We start from the raw sequence: 22,901 nt of genomic DNA, 5'->3' as shown, positions 1-22,901 counted from the left end.
GATGTCGACTGCATATCAGCAAACAAAAACTGTCTCCAAATGACAAGCAAGCTCAGATCACAGTAAAACATCTGAAGAAAAGGAGAGAAATGAGAGACAATGTTGGATCAAACTGAAACTATACATGATGTTTATAAAACTATTTCAAATCCTACATCGTGCTTTGGCAATGATTCATATTGCAATACATTTAACATGCATATTAAATAAGTTACACTTTTTAGGGCATTTTTAAACACATTTGAAAAAATGCAGCTGTGCTGTGTGAGCGGCAGTGTTGAGCGCTGAGCAGGACTTGAGACCTGAGAGAACCTGACGGGTGTGAAATGCAAATATAAGCCAAACCATCTCTTTACACCCATCTTATTGTTTGCTCTAATGTATAGAACAGGCACATTTTTCTATTTGTGTGTGAAATTGCTCGTTTGATTTGTGGTTGTTAATTATGATGAAAATAAATGTTAAGTTTATGATGTAAAATGTAAAAATGTGAAAGTCCTGCCTTCAGTGCATATTTGACACAATTTATCTCTGACAGGGATCCATGCTAGAAAATGTCTGTTCTGCATGCTAACAAAAAAGTAAATATCGGCAGATGTATCGGTAATCAGGAAGTTTTGCTTCCCAATTATCGGTATCAGACCCAAAAAACCTGTATCTGTCGGCTGGTTAATATACTTCAGTTTTATATTTCCTTTCTTGATGCTTCAGATATTGGAGGCAAACATTGAGCTTTCTTCAGCGCTGGCTCAGCTTCTCCTTATGGAAATGTAATAATGAATGCCAGTGTTGGTTAAACAGAGCGGCGGCCGGCGGCATGTTTGTTTTTCCAGGGTTGCGCAGCTCGTCTGTTCAGGAGCTCAGGTGGGGAGGGAGCTGTAAACCGAGGCCAATGCAGATTAAGAGTAGCTTAACAGCTGGTGGCGGGGCTGGGGGGTGCGGTGTGAGACGAGGATAAGGGCCAGAGCCGGGGCAGGGCGCCGTGGAGGAGCAGCTGTAGGATATGGTTTATATATTTGTGTGTTTATAGCAAAAGGAAGTTCACACACAAGTAGCCCTGTGTCCCATCCTCCTGGTCTGGCAGCTGCAGTGGCTTCATGTGCTGAGATTCCCATCCGCTGTGTTTCTGCTCGTGTTGGGGCATCACAGATCTGTCTCATGGGTCTTGACTTCTGTCCCGACCTCGCGGCAGTGGGAGGACCTGTCTGCTGGGTGTATAAACCGGTGCAGGCGCTGCAGGGTGCTGTGCCCTCCGCTGGCTGGTGCTCTATCTCCCCACTGTCCGTCTCTATTGACTGCATGGGCACCAGGCCTGGCTGCCACGCTGGCTGTCTAGCACGTTCTCTGTATTTAATAATGTCAGTTATTAATGGACACCAAACGAGCACGATGCGCCGAATGGCCTCCTCTCGTTTGTAGGACACTGTTTCTCATGGCAGAAGGAATTGCTAACCTTCCATCATGCTCCTTCCGGACCACTCTCTCAGGGTAGATGTGTTTCAGGGCTCCGTTAAGTCTACAGAGCCATCCATCTGCACTTCATTACGTCTGAGCAGACACTGCCCGCCCTCGGCTGCTCCCTGGCATCAGTCAAACTGTCAATAACGGCGTCAGTGTAAATATTGGTGTCTTCCATCCACTGCGTGTCAGCCCGGCTCCTGCTGTCTCACAGACAATAGCTTAATTGGATTGCTCAGTTATTATTTTTTCTATTATTGTCAGCAGTTAAATGGTTGTAGGTAGTTCAGGGCAAGGATTTAGTTAAGCAAATGAGACATCGGCTGGAACAGGAAACCTGAAACTGTGGGACCAGTCCACTGGCGCACACCTCTCAGGGGTTGGGTCAGGTTTAATGACTTTGGTTAATCTTTGAATAATCGAATGTTTAGGCAATTCTGGGAGCTGTTGTAATATTTGACATCCGAGTGACGCACTGAAGACACACTGCACTTACTGTCCGGTGTGTCAGGCATGCACAGTGTTACCCCATTGCTCCAGCAGCGTCCATCTTCTGCAGAAATGACGCTGTTTTCTCTCTGTAAAAAATAAAAATGCCATATATTGTCCCCCCCGCCCTCAGTTCCTGGTTTGCAAGAGGAAACTGGAGAGCAAGAAGGAAGCCCTGCTGATCCTGTCCAAGGAGCTGGACACCTGCCAGCAGGAGAGGGACCAGTACAAGCTGATGGCCAACCAGCTGAGGGAGAGACACCAGGGCCTGAAGAGGAAGTACAGGGAGCTCATTGTAAGTGCTGCCCCCATCATTCAACCGCGGGGAGGATCTCTTCCTTCCTCTCGCCCTCCCTCACCCACATGCACCACTGACTGGGTGACTGGTTGTTAAAATCGAAGGACATCTCAGAGTGAGTGGATTGTTGCTCAGCACAGTTTGTGTAGGAAGGCTGGAGGAAAACTAACTCGCTTGATGAAAGAGAGGGGGTTCCTCACATGACCATGTTTTAAGAATTTCTCTCTCACCCTCCACACTCTTTCAGTCTCTCACCAGGTGAATTAATTTCCCTCCTGTCTTCCCCCTCTGCTGATTAGTCTGGCAGCTGTTCTTTAATCCACGACTCTGTCCTGTGGCCCTCAAAGAAAACCCCACTGGACAGATTTAGTTGCTCTTTGCTGGGTTTCCGAAAGAAGACTCAAAGTGTAAAGTAGTCTGTTAAATATTCTCTGAGAGACGGTTATTGCAGTGTCTCTGTCAAGTGTGTGTATCTGAATACGATGTTACTGAAGGCGTGACGATCTGTTTTTTGCAGGACGGCGACCCTACGTTGCCACCTGAGAAGCGAAACCAGGTAAGCATTGAAATAAACTCCCACTGATCCAGTTTGTTCCTCAGGTGAGCTGTGGGCCTTACTGCTCACATCCTGCACACAGTGTTGTCACAGAATTAACAGATTAAGAAAAAATGCTTTTCCCAACAAATGCTTAAACTGGGCTTATCTGCTCTTTAGAAAATAATTAACTCGTGCCCCCTTGACCTGCAGAGCTGAGCGTCTGAATCAAATCCCCAGTCTCTGCTTGTGTGGAAGTGTTGTTGCTCCATGTATGTATTGTCCATCTGTCTGCCGTTCTTGTCCCGAGCAGCTCTCCTTCACCGCGGCGCTGTGGAGTGGCGCAGTGCGGGGGGGTTGTTCACGGTGGTTTAGCAAACATTTAAACAGTGCCGTGTTGAGCAATGTAGTAAATTCCAGCCCGGCCGCTGCAGATACGCAGGGCGCCTCCCAGGCTGTACTGGGCCTGACTCGGCACTGGCCGGCTTGACGTTTGTTTGTTTAACACGCCAGCGACACGTGCTCTGTCTGTAATACATGCGACTTTAAATCGTTAAGAGACTAATCGGGATCTAAGCAGGCTGATGGCGCCGGTCATCTCCGCAGGTGAATCTGGCGCAGCTGCTCAGGGACTCCCGGGAGCGCGGCAAACAGCTGGCCGAGGAGATCAAGGAGCTGAACCAGAGGCTGGCGGAGGCCCAGGGCGACAACAAGGTACAGCGTCCCTGTGAAACCCCCTGTCCCGTCCCGTCCTGTCCCGTCCCGTGCCCACCCCCACCAGCCTGCACCCCCCCCACTCTGGAGAGGAACACCAAGCCTGTATTGAATGGTTTTTTTTTTTTAAAGGTTTTTTATTTCCCTCATCCTTTTCCTCACAGCTCCTGAGGATGACCATCGCCAGACAGCGGCTGGGCGACGAGGAGGTGGGGGCCCGGCACTTCCCTGCGCACGAGCGAGAGGACCTGGTGCAGCAGCTGGAGAAATCCCGAGAGCAGGTGAAATAAGGGCAGGAGACAGGAGATCTGGGTTTGCTTTCGTTTCAGCATCGATGTCTGCGTTCTGCGTCCCCCCCCCCCCTCTGCTCAGCAGGACGGGGCGTCCCGTTGTCCGGCTCTGATTTGCATTTTGTTGTTCCCTGCCCTCCCGCTGCAGAATGAGGAGCTGGAGCTCAACCTCAAGACCTCAGTGGACGAGCTGCAGGACGTGAAGGCCGAGCGCACGTTTTACCAGGAGAAGGTGACCCGACTCAACCTGGAGCTCAACCACATCCTGGGGGGCCACGCCAACCGCATCATCGACCTGGACGCCCTGTGCATGGAGAACCGGTGAGTGCGGCCCGTCCTGCAGACCCACGGCTGACCCCCAGCAGATTATTACTGATATCCCTACAACAACCAATCAATCCATCGATCGGTCTTCGTGTGATATAGCGCCCTTCACAGGAAGCGCCAGAGATCGCTGTACAGACGCAGGGTGTCCGTGAGCTGCGAGTCTTTGTGCGCAGGAGGAGGGGAGAAAATGAATGCCTGAGGGAGAGAAGGCATCTCGGGGATCTGGGGTCTGAATGGCACGGGCCTGAGAGTCGGTGTCCTGGAGATCCTGCTGGCCAGGGAGGAGACTAGAGAACTAGGGAAGTTGATTTCCTGCCCCTCCTTGAGCAAAGCTTGCCCTGCACTGAGCAAACACACACACGGCAGGGCTGGAGAGTCGGCTGCGAGTCTGCGCTCTGGAGAGTCAGCCCCCCCCGCGATGCCGGCGTGCGACCTGTAAACCCAGCTCCTGCACTGTGGTGGGAGTGTACTGCTGGTCCTTCTCGACACTAGAAACCTCTAGAAATTAGTTGAGGTGAACTGCATGTGGCTCATTGTTCTCTGCAGGCCTCATCGATCGTTTTCAACAATGGCAGTCCTGCACGTCTTGTTAAAACTGGTTAAACCTGTAGAACTGTTTTCCCGGCCGTTCCCTCGGTCACCTTGATGTTCGTTACAGCAGCGTTTTGGCCCTTCGACCCGAGGTGCGACTCCCGGCGAACGTCTGTGTGGCTGCAGGCGTGTAAGAGATGTGCAAAGATGACTAACTGGTGGTTGTGATGCTTTTACTTTCTTTGCCTGCAAACCCCAGTTATAACCTGTCTGACTCTGTGAACTGCTTTCATTTCATTTCATTTAATCTCTGTAAAGCTTGGAAAAGCCTTCTGAAGACGTCAGCATTTCCCCCCCATTCTTTACCTCCTGTATCTTAAAACCACAGGCTGGTTAATTCAGTTTTATTTGTGTCTTGTTCTCTCAGATACCTGCATGAGAGGTTTAAGCAGCTGCAGGAAGAAGTCAACCTGCTGAAGACCAATGTCATGAAGTACAAGGTAAACTGCCTCCTAAAACAATAACCCCTGTACAATGAAATGAGTGATAGGGCAGGGCTGTGCTCGGGGTAAGCGTGAGGTGTCACTCTGCCGCAGTGCTGTGTGTGGAGGGTGTGCCGGGGTGTTGTGAGGGTGAGGAGTGACTGTGGCCCACTAGGCCCGTCTGAAGGCGCTGTTGCTCGTCTTGCAGAGTGCTCTGGAGAGGAGGAAGAACTCCAAAGGAAACGGAAAACCCAACAGCAGCGCCCTGACTGGGGTCCTCTCAGCCAAACAAGGTAGGCTGTGCGCCGCTCACCATGAAGAGGAATAATCACTTAAACAGGGCCCCTGCAGGGGCCACAGGGTCTCCTGTCTTTCAGGTCTGCCTCTCCCTCTCAATTAATCAATTAACCTAGTGATTGTATCAATTGGTGCATCATTATTTGCGGGTTTTTAGCTGTTCATGGCTTAAAATATTGCTTTGGTTGAACGGGCCCCTACCTGTGAAAGACTGTGTAGGTGTGGGAGATCATAAATTGTTACATAAATTCCTTAATCATACCAATTAAACAATGTGCAGGAGGGCTGGCTGGTACAGAAAGACACCCGTGCGCCCCCCAGGACTGGGCTGCCTCCAGAAACAATATGAAGGAAAGCAGCTCTCACTCGGTTTGAGTTTAAAGTGATTCATATTTTTTTCTGACACATCTGAGCGTGAACGATCACACGGATGCGTCGCAGCTCCGCAGTGTCGGCGCTTGACATTCCCTCTCGACCCCCCGTGGTCCGGTCGTGCCCCCCGCCCGGCACGCACTGGGGAACCGTGCGACTCGAAGGAAACGCATAAATTAATGTACAATTAATTGGAAATGTAGTCAAAAGTTGTCATTCATTTGAATGTATAATTTATTTGGTATTTTATTATTCAATCTCAAGTGATTGACCTTTGCAGTCGTTCCACTCGGAGGATCCGGCGACGCTCGAATCGCTCAAGGCCGATGAAGGCGATTAGCAGATGACATTTAAGGGTGTTGTGAAGGAGACTGTGATCGGGCGACGGAGGCCCGTGGAGTTCAGCCCAGAACCCGACACACGCAGAGCAGGAACACGCCGAGTTAGAGACGGTTCTCTGGGGTTTCGATTCGAGCGAAAAACTAGAAACCTCTTGCAAACCGATCCAACTCCTGCTCAAAACGCACAGGAATAACACGGAGCATAAACTGAATGATTCATTAACCGTTTGTTTCTCTCATTGCGCACATTTATTTAAACCAGGCCGTTTTCAGTCTTTTTATCACTGTTTAAAGACTCCACACCTCTGAGCTGAGACCGCAAACCGCGAATAACGCCTGCAGAACGTGGATGTGTGACTATAGGGGCATTGTGCCCCTCTCTGTGTTCCGAGCCCCGGGGGAGTCGTTTAGGCCCTTGTTGGCGCGATTCGGCATTGGCAACGTTGTCTTTCGTTGTTGTGACTCTGAGAAATGTTTCAGTCCAGGAGCTGCTGTCCGAAGACAACGGCTGCAGTTTGCCCGCCACCCCCCAGTCTGTGTCGGACTTGAAGTCTCTGGCCACGGCGCTGTTGGAGACCATCCACGAGAAGAACATGGTCATTCAGCACCAGAGGCAGACCAACAAGTACGACCCAGCGGCGCCTCTCCCTCTCTCCCTCTCTCTTACTCCAGTCTGTTGATCTCATACCTCGAAGACACTACATTGCAAGTTTAAAATAAATAATCGATGGATGTGAGCAAATGTTTAATACTTGTCAGGTAATTGTCAGCATGTGTGTTAACGGATGATGCTGAGTAGTGGGATTGTTTTGAGAAGCGCAGGAGTCGTCCCTGGGGTCAAAACCCAAAGCTTCACCGTCTCCCTGCTGTTGTTTTGCAGGATTTTGGGGAACCGAGTGGCTGAGCTGGAGAAGAAGCTGAAGACGCTGGAAGTCTCTGGGTTGTGGAGTCTCCCAGGTCAGCACAGATGAGTCTGGCCGCTCTGTGCCACGATCGTTGACAGAGACAGACGGGGACCATTGGCACAATGGTCACGGCTTGGCTGTTTCTGCAAGCAGAGTGGGCCTGGGGTCATGCTTTATCATGCTATTGTCATGTGATCCTTCCTGCATGGCTTTGCATAGAATTCTGGGTGTTCTGCAAATTCTGTTCAGGCTGTCAGCATTGGATTGAGCTTTTTTGTTATTAATGTCTTTTAATTTTAGTATATATATCATTTCAGCTGTGTTTTGCATAGGTTGATGAGTTTCATCTAAACAGACAGATCTATAGGCATACATGTACATAAACATACATTCCCGTTCGTTCCCAATGTTGATTTGTGAATCCACAACGATCTGACAGCAGAAGAACAGATTCAGCGTCGCTGTGGCTGTGAAGTGTAACGATTTCTCTTTTTCCCCACTGCTCTCCGAAGGCCGGATGTACAATGTGTCCCTGGGACTCGGGAGTATGTTCTTACTACAGTCCTATCTATTGATTGATGCCCTTGCCTCCATTGTGTCTAACCCCCAGAAAATAGTTTAGAAGAATCTGCTTGACCCCCTCTGTGTTTTGTCTTGTGACCGATGAATGTCTTTACTAACAATCTGTTGTGTGTCGTGTCCTGTCAGTGTGGGGGGGGCATGCCGCTGATGTTTAGCCCAGGTCTCCGTGGGGCCGGACCCTCGGCCTCAGAAGGGGGTTCCAGATTATTGGCTGAGTGATGCCAGTCGTCACTAATTACACCCGTCTCCTCCTTCTCCGTCTCTGTGCTTTAAAAGCTTTAAGGCCTTTTCCCTTGCAAAGCATGTTGCGGGAAAATATCCGTTTTCCACTGTGAACGGATTTCAGTGCCGATCTCGTTTCCCCAGGGCTGAGAGAAATGCATTCACAGACCGGCTGCATAAAACGGGGACCTGGATAAAAAAGATTTTCGGGAATGCTTTTATGAAAGTGGTGTTTTGTTTTTCACTCGCCCTTCAACACAAGAGTCCTGGGAGGGAATCAGGCCTCAAGACCTCACTTTCCTCTCCTTTTCGTTGCTCTGTTCCGAGCCTGAAAGTCCATAAAGGGTGAAGTTGTCATGCTGTGGATGGAGTTGCGATAAACTGCGTGTCTGCATCGCCGCCTGGTCGATCTGCACAGGAGGCGCGGATGTTTTATCTTATTGTCAGGGTTTGCATCGTGAGGCGGGGGAGGAATGTGGCTTCGCTGGCGGCTGTGGTTTTGGATAGTGGCACCATCAGTCCAGAAGACTGTCTGTGACTTGGCATGGTTGTTTGCAGATCTCTCCGGGTGTTGCGATCCCCCGTGTGGTCAGTAGAGGGGGCTGTGTGCTCGGTGTTCGGGAGCTGTAGATTGTGGGGGGGGGGCTCTGTAACCACTGCTCTGTGAAGCTCGCCTGTCACGACTCGTCATCTCGTTCTATAAAAGTGACAAGCGCCCATTTCTGGGAATGATTGCCCACATTACAAACACATTTGGGGAAAGTGTGGCTCTTCAGGAATTTGCAGATGAGGGAGAGAGCGCAGGCGATGCAGCCGGGCGGAGGAAAGAGAGGGAATACAAGAGTAATGAGAGACCGGTAGAGCGAGGGGCCTGAGTGAAGGGGGGATGTGAAAAGGGAGCCCTGGTGTCCCCCCTGAGCACCGCTCCATTAACACCCCGCTCGACTCCTCATGAGGGGCAATAAAATCCGATCCCCGATCGGTTTTGCAGAGAGAGGGAGGCCGCGGGACAGAGACCCTGCGGGAGGCAGCATCGCATTAGATTTGAGTGTTTAGTAATATATAATATTGAAAGTCTGGGAAAGCTTGGAAACTTGCTTACATCTTATACTAGAAACATTGATCTCGACCCAGGGTATGGGAGTTGCTCAGTACCTGGTTTCAAGGTCTTTCTCATCGAATTCGGTGGGATCTCGGTACAAACATGGCAATAACAAATTCTCAGGAGATAGAGAAGAAGAGGGCAGTATGCTCCTTGCACGTGAGCAGAATCAATCTCGCGCACAGTAAAAGCCATGATTATATGTATTCAGAAAAGCACTGATCATATTTAAAGCAATGGAATACATAAAGACAAGCATTGATCATTCACATTAACCTTTCAGACCATAATGTGTGAGGAAATGAGTGTGCTGCTTTCTCCACTTGTTTTAATTGGCGTTCGGGCTCTATGTACCGGCACAAAGGATTCCCAGACACTTCTCGTTCACTAATTACCCTAAAGTCCCCGTCTGTGGTCAGTACAGACTGCGCTGTGTAATCAGGCTGGCAGCAGAGCGCCTCGTAGCTGTACTTTGAGAGATCAGAGGTCGTGCTGATGGCTGATGTGATTTGAAGAAGCTCTCCTGTGAGATGAATCCCTGATGGCACATTTCACATGGAGACGCGCACACACAGCGAGACGTGCGCATGTCAGGAGTCGACACCACGTGCGGTACCTCTTGATTGCTGTGTGTGCGTGTAATCCGTGGAGGAAAATAAGCACCAAAAACAAAGAACTGAAATGTACAGTAGAAGTGAGAGATCCACATGTAGGACACCTATATCCAAGGCTCACTGATTATGCAGTGTTTATATATCCTGTGTGTATAAGGCATAATTGTGCGAGTCCTGGAAAGCGCTAGTTTTAGGACACAGATGTTAAAGTAGCTGACTTGTAGGGTTTTCTTTTCTCAGTGAGTAATCTGAGCTCTGCAGTGTGCGTCACTGTTCCTCAGGAGGCGTCGGTGTGCGCTGTGTTCCTCCACACTCGCTCAGCGTCCCTGCTGTGACTTTTGACACTTTTCACAAGAACAAAACAAGAAAACTGTCCCCTCTGGTTTTACCTTGAGATCAGGTCGTCACAAAGCAAAGCACTTCTTTATTTGGAATCAACTTTATTTATTGTGAGTCATTCTTGGCCCTCCTGCACCTCAGAGTGAGAGGAGAGACACTGAAACGGTGCCAGACGGGTGTCAGGCTGATTTCAGGTGCGTTATTGAAGCGGCTGTGGTGGGGACGGGGGAGAGGCGTATTGTTTAGGACTCGGAGAGGTGTGGCGCTGTATTTTCTGTGCGTTTGCTTTGCTCCCACATTGGTCCCCTCGCGTTCAGAATCGTTTGCCTGCTTGTGTGTCTGCTGTCGGCTCCGCTCCCTGACTGTGGCACATCTCTGGTTGTTTGAAGTGCCAGTAGAGGCCTCCTGTGCCGTGATGTCTGTGATGCTGCGCCGTGCCGTTCACAGCGCAGTGCGTAACGCAGCAGCCACAACGCCGCACTGTGGAAGACGGAGGAGCGGTGAAGCTCAGCCGCCTCCTGGGAACGCAGCGCTGCTTGCATACTGAGCGCTGTGTTATCGGCCTGCATAGCGCATGCTCTTAATCTCTCACACCAGTCAGATAATATGTAATAAAGCCACTTCTTTTTCGTGTCTGCTGGCAGTTTTGTTTATCAATTTTTTCATGAAATAAAGTTATATAATTTATTAATGGAGGGATATGATTTATTTTCTGAATGCATTTAACTCGGTCCAGCTGCGACCCAATTGTGTCTCTTTGTGTCTCTTCTTCGTCTGCAGGAGGGAGGGACACCATCACACTGTCTGACCCCACCCTGAGGGCCATCCAGGGGCCCGGGGCTCCGGTGCTTCAGACGGGGGATCGGCCGGCCCCTCCAAGTGCCCCAGGCACAGGTGAGAGGGCCGCCTGCATGCGTGTGCTGCGTGTGCTGCGTGTGCGAGCCGCACAGGAGGACGAGCTGTGATTAGTGGCGCCGCTCGCCCAGGTGTTTCTGTTAAAGCTCAGCTGGTCCTGATGAATAAGGACCCGTTTCTTCTGAAATGCCACGGCATTTGGAAATGTTATCAAATTCTGTAGCTGACATTCAAAACCTGGGCTGTGTTTTCATAATAGCCTGTAAAATGTGGTCCTTTTACATGCAAAATTATAATTGTGTCTGTGTGTGTGTCCATTTTCACGGGAAGTTTTCCTTGCTGAGTGGAGTGTTTAACCTTTTTTGACTAGATTTTCAAGAATATAGGTCACAAATTCCTCAGAGGAGAGGTGGTTTAGGAGACGTAGCCGTGCTCAGCTCAGTTACCAGGCCGGCGCTCGCTGTCTGTGTGTGGGTCAGAGCACCCTGTCTGATTAAACTGCATTCAAAGGCACGAGAGCGATGTTCGCAGTCCCGGACTGTTTTGACAGCATACAGCCCAGACTTGCAAGGTTCTGGTTGAGTTAAACAGAGATAAATGATTGTTACAGCAGGTTTCAAAATAAAAATGCATAATGAAGCGATTCATCCTCACAGTTCTGTAGTTAAATCAATCAGATGCTCAGCTTTTGTTTAGTCTCTAACGGTCTCGTGTGTGTGTGTGTGTGTGTGTGAACAGTTTTATACACGCGTATCATTCCTTAAATGCATAATAATGGAAAGTCTATTCCAGTCCTCACTTCTGCACTCATTTAAAAAGCTATAAAATCCCGACTCCTCCTACAGAGCAGAGAGTTTTGCCATAAATCAAAGACAGGAAATGAAAACTTAGCTGTTGTGTTAAGTTAACTCTTGCGCTGCGATTTACTGCCACTGTTGTTGAGTGCTGACTCCCTCTCCACCCTGCTCTGCTCAGGCGACAGGACGGGTGCTGGTGAGGCGGTGATGGGGGGACGTGGCGGCCCGGTGGACGAGCATGGCGACCCCAGAGTCCGGGCAATGGCGCTCTTGGGACCGGGCGTTGCCAGCGGTGATGTCAGCTGCCAGGAGGTGGCCACCCCAGTGTCTCTGGGGGCCTCAGTAGAGCACTACAGAGACGGGGATCCCGCGCCGGGCCTGCTGGCCACCCTGCCCTCCCCGGCAGAGGAGATCGACCGGCGTGGGGCCGAGATCGTGAAGATGACGGAGGAGCTGGCAGCCGTCGAGCTGGAGTGCCGCCACGTGGAGTCCCCCCCTGAGGAACGGAGCAACGGGGCGGCCGAGCCGGCGCTGGACGCGGCCCCCACTGCACCGCATGGCCCGGGGCAGGAGTGGGCGCCACACGGTGCCGCAGAGCCCCCCCAGGGCCACGACACACCCCCAGACACCGATTCAGAGTCGGGGAACCCTGGAGAGGCTGCCCGCATCCATGCACCGCCCCCCCGGGGCACCTCCGTCAGCAGCCCCTTACTGCCCCGGGAGGCCGAGGCTGGCGCCGGCTGTGACTCGGGGAGCAGCGAGGACTATTGTAGCCACAGTCTGGCGTAGATCCCCCCTGAACCGCAGATCCTAATGACGCATTAAAGAAAAAACTTAAGATTTGCAACAAACTGCGCTTTTGGCCTCACCCACACGTCTCCTGTTTGTGTTTTTTCTTTTATTTAATTTGGTGTGAGCAACGGGTTATTTTTTTTTGGGGTCCTGCAGACAGGCTCCTCCCCTCGGGGACCGGAGGGGGTGCTCGGCCTGAAGAGGGCTCGGGGAGAAGGGCATAGGTGGCGCTGTATGATTTCCAGATCTGCTTCCCCTGCCTGGCCGGGATGCTGCCGCCGGCTCACAGATCCACCGGCTCCGGCTCGTCTACTGACCCCTCGTTACCGTGACTCATTTCACACAGACTGTAGACCCGCAGAGAAATGCGTGGGTCAGCATCGCCGTGAAGGATAAACCTTTTAATGTATTCTTTTAAATCAGTTTGCTTTTTCAACCCTAAGTGAAGATGTTGCACACTGTGGTTTTGTCTGCGTGTTTATGTTGACCTGCAGTGCATTTCAAGAATGACAGAAGTTGACATTCATTATCATCAATTGTCAATTTTATTTTTTTCTTTGATGAAAAGAGAGCGAGAGAGACGTAAGCAGCTGTGATTCAAGAGCTCGTGGCCTTCAGCTGAAACGTGTTGGTTCAGACACTTACAGGAAAATGACTGAAAAGCTGGATTTGGCACAGACCTCATTATCCGGGTTTTTCCACAAAAATAAGCTGAGAATCTTTCCATAGGGGGGGGGGGGTAATGAGGATTCAAACGTGCTACTGAAACAGCTGGTGAAAGCTTGTCTTCTGATGTGGTCCTGACATCAGCCGTCACCATTGGAATCGGTGCTCTTCCATTACCTCTGCTTTTCATATCGCTTACTGTAGCGCATTATTATTGTCTTGCGTTACGGGACTGAAGTTGTGTTGACCGGTGGAGAGACGCACAGACGTGGGGAGGGGGGGGCACTGCAGCTCGGCATGTGGATGAGTGCAACATTTATTCAGAGATGCAAATTTTGAATTCAATTGTGGCAGTAGGGAGGGAGAGAGAGAGAGAGAGAGAGTGAGTCTGTGTGACTCCATCAAAACACTAAATATCGCCTTCAAGCTGCGTCAAAAAAAGTGAAAAAGACCAGCAGTCAATAGCCAGACAGCTGGCTCTTCTTTTTGAAAATAACACCACGTCTTTGTTTATAAATTGCTTAATTTGCAAAACGGGAACCTTTTGGGGTTTGTTGTGTGCCGTCCTATCCGCAGTGCCCACACGGCTGCCCGCTATCGGGCTTATTGGCATGCAGCTCCAGGGATGTGACTTTTCACAGAGTGAGTGGAGCTTTGCTAATGAGATTGTGGTGAATGTGTCCGGGTCGCCGCCAAAGCAACACGGAGGAAATATTGCCAGTTTCGCTGCAGTAGGAATCGCATTAATGATGCTAAACGGTCGAGTGAAATGTCGGCGCTGTCAGATGAGAGCTCAGTGGGATCTTCAGAGCTTTTCTGTCCTGTGCTCTGTGGTCTGGAACACCAGCCTCCACCATGAAACTGAAATAAATGCATCGATCCGGTTCAGCTCGGTGCTGAGAAAGTCGTGATGTGAGGCTCATTAACACAGGCCGGCAGTTTTTGCATCCCTTCCTGTAGGCTCGGGATCGTCTCGCTGCCCTGTGTGGGGGGGCGGCGCTTGTTGGATTGTCCTCTGGCTTCAGGGGAGAGTAGCTGATGCCCGCGGCTCGGTGCGGTTCTGTACAGTCGGTCATTGATCGAGTTGAGCGTAACGCAGAGGCTGTGCATCTCCCTCGGGGGCCGGTGTGCATTACTTAGTGTGTAGATTTCATTGACGCAGCTGTCGGATCGCGTGTGGGGAGGATTATTGATGGGCTCCTTCGCGGGGGTCTTTATGGGACCCTCACTGCCGGGTGATGCCCCACTGTGGAGGGGAGCTGCGGACGTTGAGGCCGAGGGCACCGCTCAGCCGCCCCTGGACAAAGACAGCCAGGATGAACAATACAATCTAAAGCAGTGTCTGATGTTGTCTTGCCCCCTCCCCACACACGCACACACAATCGATTAAACCAGTGTTTGTGTTGTGTGCCGACTGCCAGGCGGCTGGAGGAGCTGAAATGCGCTCTCTGCCCCCCCTCCCACGCAGTGACAGCCACTGTCCTCGGCTCCGGGGGGTGTAATTAGGACCGGCTCCCTGGGAAGCAGCTCATCTACTGATTTTAATCAAAAACCGGAGCACTGGCAGCGGGGGCCGCAGCAGGCATCCGAGTGCTTGTGCCCCCCCCACTCTGCTTCAGCAGGCCTGTGCCACTCGGATGCCGCCTTCGTGTCTGAAGCTGAGGCTCCCGGCCTGGGCTTTACCCTTCAAGGAACCTGATCACAGCCCATCTGCACTTCAATTTGTATTTTTCTTGGCCCTGGTGTGGCATTGGTTTGGCGCTGGTTTGGCGTGTGCCCTGCTTGATTTATGTTTCCGGTGTTGCTTCAAGGCTCACCGCTGCGTTCCTCCCACCGCAGCCTGTCTGCTTAGTCGTGCGGGAGCAGCTTGCCTGCGTCTGTGAACCTGGGGGCTCTTTCAGACTCTGAGGCCAGTTCTCTCATGGCTGTGGTGAGACCTGGGATCCCCTTCACTAGTGAGGAGATGCTGCCAGAGCGTTAGACCTCCGGCTGCCTCCACACCCCACAGTCACTGAGCAGAAGGACGAGGGGTTCGTCTGCCATCTTTACTGAATAATCGAATAGGAAGTGTATGTGTCTTTCTCTTCCTGGGGGGTTCGCACGTCCTAATTCACTGTTGTCCCAGCGCACCTCACTGGTGGCAGGTTCTTGTGTAATCGGCGCAGGAGGGGCTCTGGTTTGGGAAGAGGTGCAGTCCTGACGGGGCGGGTCTGTAGGAACGAGCAACGGTGTGACGGGTGTCAGACAGGTGGGATCGCAGGCCCCGGTGGGATTCTCGGAGCCGTTTCGTGTGCAGATGAGGCACCGCGGCTGTGCGTCCCTGAGAAAGCTCCCAGCATGCTCTCTAAGCGCGGGGGAGGGGGGGGCGCATAGCATTGTGATATCTCTGCGAACAGCAGCGGCTTTACCACAGAAGTGTTTATTCGATAATTATTTATTTAGCTGAACTCCGTGTTCAGCGCGGCTCAGAGTCGTTCGATTCCCAAGGAACTAAGTTTTTAAAATCATTTCAATGTATTCTCGTCCGCCGTACTGGGAGTTGTGACATTCTCCCAGGACGCACAAGCTCACAGATTGTGTGATTTCACGCAACGCTCTTGAACTCGAGATAAAGAGAGAGAGGAGGAGAAGAACCAAAAACAACCATTGCGCAAATTCACGGCGTGTTGGAATAGCTGCTCTGAACTTCTGAAGCAGTTTCTCTCTCTCTCTTCCTGATGTTACTGAATGAGGAGTTGATTCCCAGTTCAGACACTGAAAATGTCGCATTCCTGCAGGTGATCAGTGTGTAACGCAGTGAGATGTGATTCCACTGAGATTCTCAAATCCGAACGCAAATATTTGTCCATTTGGCACAGTAAGTTGTGCAACCCGGCCCCGGTGTTCAGATCCGGTCCTGACATTTCTCAATCTTCTGTTGATCATTAATAAGGGTCTGTGACCGAGAGTTGCGGCCGCAGTTTGACTGTGAACTCGGATCTCTCTGGAAGAAGCGCCGCTCATGCGCCGCGGTGGTGCCGTGCGTTGGCAGCCGCTTCCTCACTGTCAGTGTTTTGTGGGTTTCCTTGCCTCGCTCTTTTCCAAAGAATGAAGTATTCAAAGAATTTCTGTTAGCGGCATCGGTTGAAAAATGTCGTCGCCCACCTTTGCCAGCCTGCAGACGAGCCTGCCGCTGCTTTGTGTAATTGTGCTCCTGTGTCTCCCCTCTGCGTCCGCGGGTGGACGTGTACGTTGGTCCCATTGTGACGTTTGCCTTGAACCGGTTTGGTACTGGAGTAGACCTGTCCAGTGCAGCAGACCTCTCGACAGAGCCAAAAGTTTGTTTTGAAAGGAATGTTGTTGTCAAAGTGATGTTGCTAAAGATGATGTATATTATGTGCTGAATGTGAAGACTGTGTGTTTTGAGGAATGCTTGCTGTGCATCTGTTGTCTCATTAACCGCTGGACTTGAACAGAATTATTCTTCTTGCCACAAGTTAAATCCCTCACCCCTCCGGCCTCAGTTGTAGTTTGTCTGCGGCTCGGTTACAGTTACAATACTTGGAAGTGGGAAGGGCAGTTACTTTTACTTTTGGACAATTTCACACACCTGAGGAATGGAAAGTGTATTTTCGCCAGGTATCTCAACACTAGGTGACGTTAAAGTCATACCACCTTACACGCCAGTGGTGGTCTGTTGTCTCTGTAAAAGTCTGTTTGTGTCCTACAACATGTCAGTTGCATGTTTGTGTCCTAGTACGTGCCAAGGATGTGTTGATGCCCTGGTACATGCCCTGTGTGTGTTTTGTATTGTCGCTTCTACGCGATCTCTCCGTCTTCACATCCAAATTATACACACGGCTTTCTTAGCATGAATCAAGGAAGCAAAGAGGGCCGAGACGAAAACGCATTTAAAATAAATGTGCCGTCAGATCAAAGAGTTATCTGACGACTATTTTATTAAGGAATTGTTGGATTTTTATAGAGATATATTTTCGTATCTGATTGGAAATTGTTTTCAGACGAGCCTCCCGGCGCTGACGAACCCGCGGGCCCCGGTGCCGGTGGTTGGGTTGGGTTGGTGAACAGGGAGAGTTGTATCTTTAACTTTGTAAACACAAGAGCTTCACACTGTAGCTGATCACACAGCTGCTTAACACAACCTCCATCCTGCACGGATTCAGATTAATATTATTCATATTATTATTATTATGGTGGTGGTGGTTGTTTTCTGTGTCTGCCAGTGATTGTATTTTAAGGCAGTAATGGGATTTTTATGGAAATCCAACCCGCTGACACACGCACTCATTACCATAAAGAGTTCTTGGCTGCGGAAAAAACTAATTCTGACTTCTGTACGAAACGCTTTCATTTTTAATTTATTGTGTGGATCACCACCTGTTTCAACTACAGGTCAGTTGGTTTAATGAATATTAAAATTTGTGTTTGGTTTTGTCTGTCTCGTTTTGTTTCCATCTCAGGTAAATGAAATGTCCCGAGTGTCAGGCCGGCTGTATAATTAATCACTGGGCGCCTTGCAAACTATATTTTGTGGGAATACTTGAACAAATTATATTTTGCTTGGGTTGCATGATGCTGTCCTTACCGTGTGCTGCATAGATAGTTACATTTCATCACTTTAAACTTAAAATAAAGATACATCTCAGATACTGTTGGCCTCCCCTTTTTCCTTTCTTTTAAAGAAGAGTCACGTCTACATTTAAACCCAAACCACACTTTAATCAGGAGGTGAATAATGCTTTTTTAGTTTCTAATGGTATTTGTAAGACAAGAAAAAACATTCATATAATGATACATCTTACTCAACAGGGCCAAAGAGCACATTGCACAAATTAACACATTGTCCAAGGAAAGTCTTGAAACAATCCACTGACACTTTTGATGGCGGCAGGTTTGTGTGTAATGAGTTATAAAACCTGCTGGCGCTGCAGAAAGTTTTGGATAGGGTTTAGTAAGAAGTACTTTAGCCAAAGTACCAGACTGGGACGGGTTTCTCTCTGTTGGGCAGATTATTCTATTCCTTCTCTTTTGACTATGAACAGCTGTGAAGTTGTTATCAATTGTTTTTTGTTAAAGAACTGAGACTTCTAGTACATTTTAAACCTGTTCCATATAAAGTAAATTCTACCCTTTGAATTCACTCGACACACTTCAGTCCCGACCCCCACCTGTAAACCACACACAAGAAGTGTCAGCAAAGGTCAGCCCACCGCACTGCTAACATGTCTATATTTATACATTTCTCTCTTAAGATTGTTGTGAAATGAAAAAGAAACACTTGGAGAAGCGCAGGAACCTTGTCCATTAGAGAAGCGAGGGGCAAAATCACGTCCCAGATTTCCGAGCTTGTCGTGCAGCTAGACCTTTTTCTTGGCCAGCCGCTTGGCGCTCTTCTTCCTCAGCGCCTGGCTCTCGGCGGCGCTGGTCCAGAGATGTGCCGAGCTCACCCCGATGACGCAGCAGGCCAGGCGCTTGCCCGCGTTCCCGTGCAGCAGGCTCCCGGCGTCGCCGCCCTTGCCCAGGTCGTCCTCCTTCTCGTGGATCACCACGGCGCGGCCCAGCACGGTGTCGGGCCCCAACAGGGTGGCCTTGCTGTCTTTACTGCTCTTCCGTATCTTGCCCTTCTTGGGGGTGAAGTTGCCGAAGTCCCCGGGGTGCTTGGGGTGGTCGGCCTGGTCCGGGTTGAAGTGGCCGGCCGTGGCGTCGCACCCGTCGCTGAGGTCTCCGAACCGGTGCACGTGGATCGCTCTGGACTGGTTGTCGTTGATGGGGAGGCCATCTAAATTGAACAGCACTTCAAGGTTGCCATCGGGATACTGCTGCTTGAACAGCACCTGCCCGGTGACCTTGGGGCTGCCGTCCGCCAGCTTGCTGCTCGGCCTCATCTCGCAGGCCGCGTACACCAGTACGTCTTCGTTACTGGCCTCCCCTTCGATGCTGGCCGGGCCGGGCCCCGAGGCCTGCATCTCCTCCGTGCCGTTCTGGCCCGGCCCCTCCCTGCCAGAGATCTCGACACACAGGGACTCCGGCGCCGAGAGGAGCGCCAACACCAGCAGCCAATTTAATGATAACATCTTCTGAGCCGTGTTTCTACAGGCCTGGAGAGAGGATGTCTAAAAAAAGAAAACGAAATGAATTCCTCTCAGAGGCAGGGAGTTCTTACTCCATTTCCCAAGCATTTGATGTTTAGGCACATATTTCTGATTTAAATGCTGTTAAATCGTTCATTATTAATGCAATAACGTCTTTTGTAAGTGGGTAACTTGGAAAACCTGCCCGTCAACTGGAGGCTGTTTTTAAAAAGTTTTTGAAACACTTTTAGGTATTTTTAAGAACACTTTCTTTTTAAAACTTTGTTGAAACACAATGTCACCTAAAACACCTACTGAAGGGAGATATGAAACATTAAAGAACCTTTTCTACGTTTGAACAATGTGTTTCTGCAGTTGTTATCTAACTGCATGAACTATCTGCCAATAAAAAGCCAGCGTTACACAACTCGGCACAGAAACATGGGGGTCCTGCCTGGACCCGGAGACCCCCACAGCTGCGCCACAGCCGCGCCAGGCGGGACCCCGGGACAAAGACCGACTGTGACGCAGTTTGGACCCGTGAGTCCACTGTGGATACAATGTCGCTCCCGTGTCTGTTCACTGCCTGCATCTCACGGATTTATTTGTATATATTCTGTGTTCACACGCCAAATATAACGTAAAAAAACGGTTGAAGTTAAAACCGTTAACTAAGCGAAGACGCCTGAACACGCCTGAACACGACTGAACACGCATGAACACGCATGAACACGATTGCAGCCACTGGACGTGTAAGAAACTGCGGGTGAGTTTAGTGTTGCTGCGGATAGTGTTTTCGGTGATTAATACGAGTTTTCTTAACTTCATCTCTGCGCCTCCTGATCACATTAGCAATGATGTGCCGGCAGCACCATCCCCTGCGTGTGTCCCCCGTGTACACGTGTGTCCCTGACCCGCAGCCGCGCCCAGTCCTCACCTGGCAGCGCAGCGGATCTCGCCGTCCGGCCGCAGGCAGCAGTTCTGCGCAGTGTCGCTCAGGCGGAGCAGCGGCGCCGCTTACGCAGCTGCGTCCCTCTTTCGCCACAGCAGGACTGCCCCCGTCCCGGCACATGACTCGCCTAAATTCCCGGTTTAATGATCAATGATCTGTTATATTGATGACAGATTTGATGTCTATTGTGACTGTTTTTCTGCTGTTTTGTTTTGATTCTGTACACAATCATTATAATATGAATGAATTAGTGAAGTGTGTTTTGTGTGATGGGTCTTAATTTCTGCAGGTTGTATAGGCATAGTAAACCCTGCATAGGGGTAACTAACCGATTATAATGCGACTGAGAGAGGGTATGGGGGGATTCAAACCTGTTTAGTGTGACGCAGACATAGAATTGCTCTTTATTTATTTTAGTTCCAGATCTATTTCTTACTACAGAGTTACAGTTGAAGTCAGTTTTACTCCAGGGTTGAACGCAGCCCACGGATATGTCCAGTTGATCTGCTCTAATACATGTTATTTGCATGTTTTTACAGCCGTGGCCAAAGGCTGTTTCAAAGGCAGAACTTTATCTTCCCCTTTCAATACCATCGCAGCGAGGGGAGACGAAAAAATGAGAAGAGTCTCGCCAATCTCCCTCATCACTCGCCTCTTTATCTCCCCATCCTTCGGAGCTTTTCAATTCAGGCGCCGGCCCTCAATCCTGCCAGCGCTGAAATAACCCAGCGTCTCCTCTCTCTCTCTGGTTTGACAGCAGGGCCGCCAGGCTGTCCTATTTCACACACAATTGGACTGTTATTTAATTGCCTGTGAAAGAAGGGGGAAAATGCCTGGTATTTTAAATTAGCCCTGAATTTGGAGCATTAGTAAAGCTTAGTTGTAATGTTAACATCCTCTTCCCCATCACCATCAATCCCTGGTTACAAGCAATGAGCCATCGGCCATTACGGAGATTGTTAGCAGTGCCCAGGTGGGGTAATTACGTGTGTCAACGGCAATGATTGTCTTTGGTAGCTACCGATTAATCATTACATAATCCAATAGGTTTGAAGCTGCATGGAACCTTATTAAAGTGGCCTCCTCGACGTGGGCAGCCTTTTTAATGATCCTCTTTATAGAAAATAAATGTCCCATTACCAGCCTGATTGTTTGCTCGGGCATCCACCGCCGGAGCTGTGTCACAGTTTCACCAACAGGAGGGCGCGTCTGCGTTGGACCTTCGCCTCCCTGTACGAGCGCAATGACTTGACTCGTATTGTCGCTTCAACAGTTTTTAATTACAGTGTATTTTCCTCATTTTTTTCACAGAACGGGGGTGGAAATGCGGGGCAGCTCCCGCTCTGTGCGTGTCCGGCAGAGTGTGAAGGCATCTAGTCTGGGATTTCACAGGATTGCACACTTGCGGTTCCTGCTTATACCTTTGAATGCATGCACAACACACCAGGGCTGATTGGACAGACCAGTGGAGAGGGACAGGATTCAGACATGACAGTCTACAATCAGGCCGAGTTTAATGTTGTCAAGACTATTTAAAGAGCCTGTCTGCCCTGGTGCCTCCTGAATCACTCTCTCAATCGCCTCTACTGTTCAGACTGTGCTGGATTGGAGCTCATCAACTCAGCGCCCTTATTGCAGCTGCTCTATGGCTTAATGACCTTCTCTGTAATGTGTGGCTGAACGCATTATTCGTAGCGATGTTGTAAACCTCTTGTAAGTGTTGAGCATCTTGAACAGTGCGTTCCAAAACAAAACTTGGATAAAGGTGTCTGCAGAATAACTTCACACAGTTATCTGGGGAAATATCACTGTGTGGGCATCACCTGCCGGCCTCACAGCTGTGGCCAGGGGCCCGTTGAGTGACACAACTGATGTTCGGTTTCCCAGTAAGCGTGCCCTCTGGTGCGCACTGGGCGTGAGGGTGTTGCACACTGCAGCCAATACACTTGCTTCGAGAAAAGGTGCTTTGCCTAATACTTACGTAACCCTGTACTTTTTTCATGCAACTGGCCACAGAGGTGCGTGCCAGGTTTGTGTTTGGGGCTTTTCCTCAGTTGTGGGACCCAGTTGCAACACTGCCCGTGCCCAGCAGAGGGCCTGAGACCTGTTCGGATGGACTTGGGCAACATGGACAGCTCTGACTGGAGGCTGTGGCCGCTGCATAAAACACCTCCGCATAAAAGTGCTGAATAACTGAAGTATTCAGAACGACGGCAGCTTTTCCCTTTGATGGTGTCTGTGATCAAGTTTTATCATTTTCTTTATATCGTTTCATGTTTGTATTGACTCCTTTCTCGGGGCTACTTTAATTATTAGTTTATTGGAATGTGTACAACTATTGTCTTTAGGACAGGGGGTCAGTTAAACAGTGAAGATTGTGTGTTTTGGGGCTCAGGCGTTTGGTTGAGGACTTTGATAAACACGTGCTGCCTGAAGAACACTGGCCAGCCCCCATCAACACCTCAAACACTCGGACAGCAGCACTCAGGGCTGTGGTCATTATTATAAACTGTACATTAACACGATATAAAAAGTGTCTCCAACTCGCATCCTTCGTTCTTTTCTTCACTTCTCGTGAGAGGAGCTCTGGGTTCGCCTGTATGTGTGTTTGTAGTAAACGTGTTACTTCCTCATTGGTGTATCCTGATAATGTATGACACCAGTACAGAGTTGTGGTATTCAAAGGACGCTAAAAGGGAGAACGTAGGAGAAAATGACCTAAGCAGTGTTTTTAGGCCCCTGTGCCCAGGGCGGCCACTTTATTCCAGATCTCTATTGAGCTGAGCCACCTCACACTGATCTGCCACTGACAAGACAATCCCACCTGGGGCTTCATTCGAATGGTGACCTTGCTGGGCAATGATCATCGG

General features: G+C 50.0%; 2 protein-coding genes and 1 long non-coding RNA gene across 4 annotated transcripts in view; 2 read left to right on the top strand and 1 right to left on the bottom strand.

The window, feature by feature from the left end:
- The window catches only part of ccdc149a (coiled-coil domain containing 149a), a 20,728-nt gene extending 3,070 nt beyond the window's left edge, over positions 1 to 17,658 (top strand). Inside the window, exons 2-12 of the mRNA XM_066720785.1 lie at positions 2,081 to 2,242; positions 2,763 to 2,801; positions 3,387 to 3,494; positions 3,659 to 3,775; positions 3,933 to 4,105; positions 5,070 to 5,142; positions 5,333 to 5,417; positions 6,615 to 6,759; positions 7,015 to 7,091; positions 10,679 to 10,792; positions 11,729 to 17,658. Of these exons, the coding sequence (XP_066576882.1) occupies positions 2,081 to 2,242; positions 2,763 to 2,801; positions 3,387 to 3,494; positions 3,659 to 3,775; positions 3,933 to 4,105; positions 5,070 to 5,142; positions 5,333 to 5,417; positions 6,615 to 6,759; positions 7,015 to 7,091; positions 10,679 to 10,792; positions 11,729 to 12,339 (1,704 nt within the window). The 3' untranslated portion in view covers positions 12,340 to 17,658. The remainder of the gene's footprint in view (positions 1 to 2,080; positions 2,243 to 2,762; positions 2,802 to 3,386; positions 3,495 to 3,658; positions 3,776 to 3,932; positions 4,106 to 5,069; positions 5,143 to 5,332; positions 5,418 to 6,614; positions 6,760 to 7,014; positions 7,092 to 10,678; positions 10,793 to 11,728) is intronic.
- Positions 17,659 to 17,706: 48 nt separating this feature from the next.
- On the bottom strand, positions 17,707 to 20,166 carry LOC136766910 (extracellular superoxide dismutase [Cu-Zn]). Of its 2 annotated transcripts, none has more exons than XM_066720786.1 (2): positions 20,017 to 20,166; positions 17,707 to 19,121 (listed from the first exon to the last, which is right to left on the bottom strand). In XM_066720786.1, the coding sequence occupies exons 1-2, from the start codon at positions 20,149 to 20,151 to the stop codon at positions 18,366 to 18,368; spliced, it is 891 nt and encodes a 296-aa protein (XP_066576883.1). In that variant the 5' UTR covers positions 20,152 to 20,166; the 3' UTR covers positions 17,707 to 18,365. The 2 variants fall into 2 exon arrangements, with proteins under 2 accessions (XP_066576883.1, XP_066576884.1); XM_066720787.1 differs by lacking the exon at positions 20,017 to 20,166 and adding an exon at positions 19,903 to 19,984.
- LOC136766911 (uncharacterized) lies at positions 19,583 to 22,580 on the top strand. Its single transcript, XR_010821786.1, has 2 exons — positions 19,583 to 19,845; positions 21,343 to 22,580. It is a non-coding gene; the product is annotated as an uncharacterized LOC136766911 (long non-coding RNA).
- The last annotated feature ends 321 nt before the right edge of the window (positions 22,581 to 22,901 follow it).

Source organism: Amia ocellicauda, chromosome 13, assembly GCF_036373705.1.
Source record: "Amia ocellicauda isolate fAmiCal2 chromosome 13, fAmiCal2.hap1, whole genome shotgun sequence".
NCBI lineage: Eukaryota > Metazoa > Chordata > Actinopteri > Amiiformes > Amiidae > Amia > Amia ocellicauda.
Note: the sequence above shows the minus strand (reverse complement) of the source record. Positions and strands in the feature narration are given on the sequence as shown.

Coding starts and splice junctions, on each gene's coding strand:
- LOC136766910 (XM_066720786.1), bottom strand. CDS start 20,151: ATGTGCCGGGACGGGGGCAGTCCTGCTGTGGCGAAAGAGGGACGCAGC. Junction 19,122..20,016: donor GAGATCCGCTGCGCTGCCAG/GTGAGGACTGGG, acceptor TTCTTTTTTTAG/ACATCCTCTCTCCAGGCCTG.